Source organism: Benincasa hispida, chromosome 6 (genome assembly GCF_027475165.1).
Source record: "Benincasa hispida cultivar pf3 chromosome 6, pf3_genome.v1.1, whole genome shotgun sequence".
Lineage (NCBI taxonomy): Eukaryota > Viridiplantae > Streptophyta > Magnoliopsida > Cucurbitales > Cucurbitaceae > Benincasa > Benincasa hispida.
In genome coordinates, this window is record NC_143483.1 from 10,671,790 (window position 1) to 10,675,821 (window position 4,032).

Below are 4,032 nucleotides of genomic sequence, written 5' to 3' on the forward strand. Positions count from 1 at the left end.
TTTTATATATTTGAAAATAAGCTTTTTTTTTTTTTTTTTTTTTTTTTTGTTAATTTTTATTTTTATATTTGAGAAATAAACCTATAAAGAAAGACTTGGTCCAAAGTAACTAATGCCCAAACAAATGTGTAAAGTAAATGAAAACATATTCAATTTTCAAGTTGCAATAGGACAGATTCTCATCACAATCATTTTCCAACACTCCATTGACCCAATTCTTTTTTTAAAAAATAAAAAATTACAGATTATGACTATATATTATTTAGTGAAAACTTGTAGTTTTATTTTTTAAAAAAAAAAATAATCAATTTATGTAACTAAGATCCATATGATAATAACTTTCCAAAAATTTTTTATTTGTAAATTTAGCCTACATGTTTTGTCTTTTTCTGCTTTCTACAGTACTTTTAAAATTTTAGTCAAACTTCATTATTTTTCAGTCCCCTCTTTACAACAACTTGGCTATGCCTGTCCCACATACAATATGTAAACCCATGGATTCTTTGGTCAATTTTTTAAACTAAGTTTTATAGAGTCCTTCAATTTTAATTCAAAACAACTAAACTTGTCTTTAAGAGTCTCAAATTTGGTTAGGGCCATAATAACATTTATAAAAATAATTACGAAACAAAGAAAAATCGTAATCAAACAAAACCTTTTAACAACGAAACCTTTTAACAACAAAAGTTCTCCCAACAAAGATAAATACAGCAACAAGATGACATGTCTTTCAGATAAATGTTCAACTAAGAAATTTCAAGATTCAAAAATGAAACAATTAGATGTGTCTGATGTTGACTTTGACCAGCTTGCAAAACAGAAAAAATAATAAATAATAAAAAAAGGAAAGGAATGGAAAGAAAGAAAATTTGTGAGTGCACGTATGGTTGAAAATAACCATTTAACGTGCAAAAGATTAACAACAATAATCATACAGAACAAATTCAGAATTTGAAAGTTTCAAAGTCAATGCCAAACTTAGAAGCAGACATTTTTCACTTCTACATATACATATTTAAATATTTATATATTTATACAGAACCAACTGAATATAAAAACACGGTTCGAAGAGTTGACGGTATCGAAACGAGTAGATATTAGCAACCAGGTGAGAAAAAGGAGGGCAGCATTTGTGCAGATCTTTAGAAGAAAGAAGACACCAGTTTTGATCTTTCAATGGCTCCTTAATCTAGTTGACATACATTCTAACAAGTTTTAACCTACATATTTCAATGCAAGGATCAAATACATATCATACAAACCACATAGAAATGAAATCATGGTATCTTTATTGGCAAGATACCGACATCTAAGGAAATGAATGTCAGAAATGCTCTTATTCTCAGCTCCTCCTAACAATATTTCGAGTATTTGATGGTCAATTATCGTATAGCAAGTGTAGCAAGAAACAATGATGAAGCTTATGAAGCATACATACAAGGTACCGAGCAGTAGGAACAGTATCGGTATAAGCGTTAGAGCAAAAGCGATTTCATGTGCGATAGTTTTAGTGTTTCATTCAAAAGCAAGGAATCTCTATAGAGGCAGTGTGCCATCTAGGATAATAGATAAATTACTTTAGAATCCAAGAACCTACAGTCTAACTTGGGTTTATTGTATCATACAGCCATACGAAACAATTGTGGAAACAAGTTTTCTTTTACGCGAGTTAACACGATTTACATTACGAGTCGTTGAGAACTCACCAGAAGATGTTGAAATCTCAAGTCCTCTATATAATGTTTTCCATCCACATATATTTTTCTGGAGCTACATTGGTTCATTATCTCCCTTGCCGAGTAAAAGTGGGAATTCATCATCTGGTTCAGGGAAACTGTAGTCTTTAGCCATGGCTCTCATTGACTGATAAACCTGATACATAGACCACCTGTCCTTCGGCCGAGAAACAATGCAGTTCATTGTAATTTTCAGAAATTGTAAGATCTCTTCATCGTTCCCTTTCCCACAAAGATCTTTATCAATAACATCCTTAATTCGACCCGACATACTTAGCTGATTAACCCAATCCACCAAGTTACCCTTATAGCCTTCCTCTGCTTTGGTGACTTCTAGAGGTTTTTGGCCAGTGATCAACTCCAAAAGCACAACCCCAAATCCATAAACATCCCCCTTCAGAGAAGCAATCATGGTGCTCGGGTATTCGGGAGCGACATAACCAAGTTCCCCTAAATCTCCATTAACAAAACTACTGTCATGAGAATCTGAAGCCATCAACTTTGCCAATCCAAAATCCATGATCCTAGCATCATAGTCTTCATCCACAAGAATTACACTAGAACAAATGTTTTGATGCATAAACGGAGGTTGGCATCCATGGTGAAGCCAAGCAAGACCTCTAGCTGCACCCAGACCAATCCTAAACCTAGTTGGCCAATCCAATATCTCATCATTTCCATGTAACAAAGAAGACAAAGTCCCATTAGACATATACTTATAAACCAAAAGCTTTTCCTCTTCCACAACACAAAACCCCAAAAGGGGTGTCAAATTCGGGTGCCTTATCGATCCTAACCGGTTCATCTCCATTCGAAACAGCTTCTCGCCAAGCTTGCAAGTATTGAGCCGCTTTATAGCAAGCACAGAGCCATCTGGTAGAACAGCTCTATAAGTAGTCCCAGTTCTAGAAGAAACTATAATGTTTTCTGGATTGAAATTGTTAGTAGCAGCCATCAGATCAGCCAATTTAACTTTCACAAGAGGCTTTTGAAACAAGGAAACTTGAACAAGCTTATAAGCTCTCAATCTATCAGCCCAATCCCCACTAATCCCATCCCCATATCCCCTTCTTCTCTTCATGTTCATTCTAGAGTGATACCACCACCATAACCCAAAACCTAATAACAGAGAAGCCGCAGCACCAAACACACCAGCAGCTATAATAATCGCAAGATTCTTCTTGCTCAACCCACCACAACTAGATCCAACAGGCCCTCCACATAAATCACTGTTCCCATCAAAATCTTCCTTCCCAAATTTATCAAAAAATGAGGGAATCGTACCAGTGAGTTGATTGTTCGCAACAGAAAATTTATTAAGCCTACCCAAACTCGTGAGCTCAACTGGTATTGTACCAGACAGCTCATTATCGGACAAAATCAACGAATTCAGATAAGAACATTTAGCAAGATCAGCCGGAATAGAACCGGTAAATTGATTGTTAGACAAATCCATACTAACCAAATACGGAAGCCACTCACAAATATGCGGCGGGATCGCGCCGGCAAAGCTATTGCCGGACAGATCCAGTTTCTGCAAGCTTACACAGTACTGCAAGTCTTCAGAAATCGAACCGGAAAGCTTCATATCTTTGAGTTCAAGGCTGAGAATGCGATTCTCACGGTCGTTCCAGCAGGAAAGACCGACGAATTTGTTGCAGAGATGACCAACGGAAGTGTTCTTGAAATCCCATGAACTGAGCCTTCCAAGAGGATCAACGAGCGCATTCTTAACCCCACGAAGGCACCTTATATCGTCTTCTGGAACTACAGAAAAAGATGGAGAAACACAAAGTAGAAGAAGAAGAAGAAGAAGATGATGATGATTGAGAGAAACCCATTTGAGGAAGAAAATGAAGATCTTCATGGTGAAAAACAAAAATAAAAAACCCTTTGAAATGATTGTTGATTGAGGCTCCTAAAGCCTGAACCAGGGTCTTCTTTTGGCCCTTCTTCCTCCTCCCATCAATGAATCCTTTTCAGTTTTCCTTTTTCTTTTTGATCATTTTCCAAACTCCAATAATTTCAAGGTTATAAGACCAACCATTTTACCAAAATACCCCTGTATTCATATTTTTATGGGCTCTTTTCCAATCTTACCATATATTGGAATAAAATAATAGAGAGAGGAGTAAAAGGGGAATTTGGGAAAAAAAAAAAAGGATATATTTACAAATAATGTAAAAAGAGAGAAGTTGAGTTGGAGTTGTCTAAATAAATGAAAAAGGTTTGACTGTCTTCAGATAAAAAGGGGAAGACATCCTGTGAAAGCATTGACTACATTCTAAAACTAAAA

The 4,032-nt window shown here is 35.7% G+C and overlaps 1 protein-coding gene across 1 annotated transcript; it reads right to left on the reverse strand.

Annotated features, from left to right (window-relative positions):
• Positions 1–868: 868 nt before the first annotated feature.
• On the reverse strand, positions 869–3,742 carry LOC120079880 (Leucine-rich repeat protein kinase family protein). Its single transcript, XM_039034328.2, has 2 exons — positions 1,707–3,742; positions 869–1,220 (listed from the first exon to the last, which is right to left on the reverse strand). Exon 1 carries the CDS (start codon positions 3,601–3,603, stop codon positions 1,771–1,773), a length of 1,833 nt encoding a protein of 610 aa, XP_038890256.1. The 5' UTR covers positions 3,604–3,742; the 3' UTR covers positions 869–1,220; positions 1,707–1,770.
• Between the last annotated feature and the right edge of the window lie 290 nt (positions 3,743–4,032).

Excerpts from the sequence above, each read along its gene's own strand:
- LOC120079880 (XM_039034328.2), bottom strand. The coding sequence starts at position 3,603 with ATGAAGATCTTCATTTTCTTCCTCAAATGGGTTTCTCTCAATCATCAT.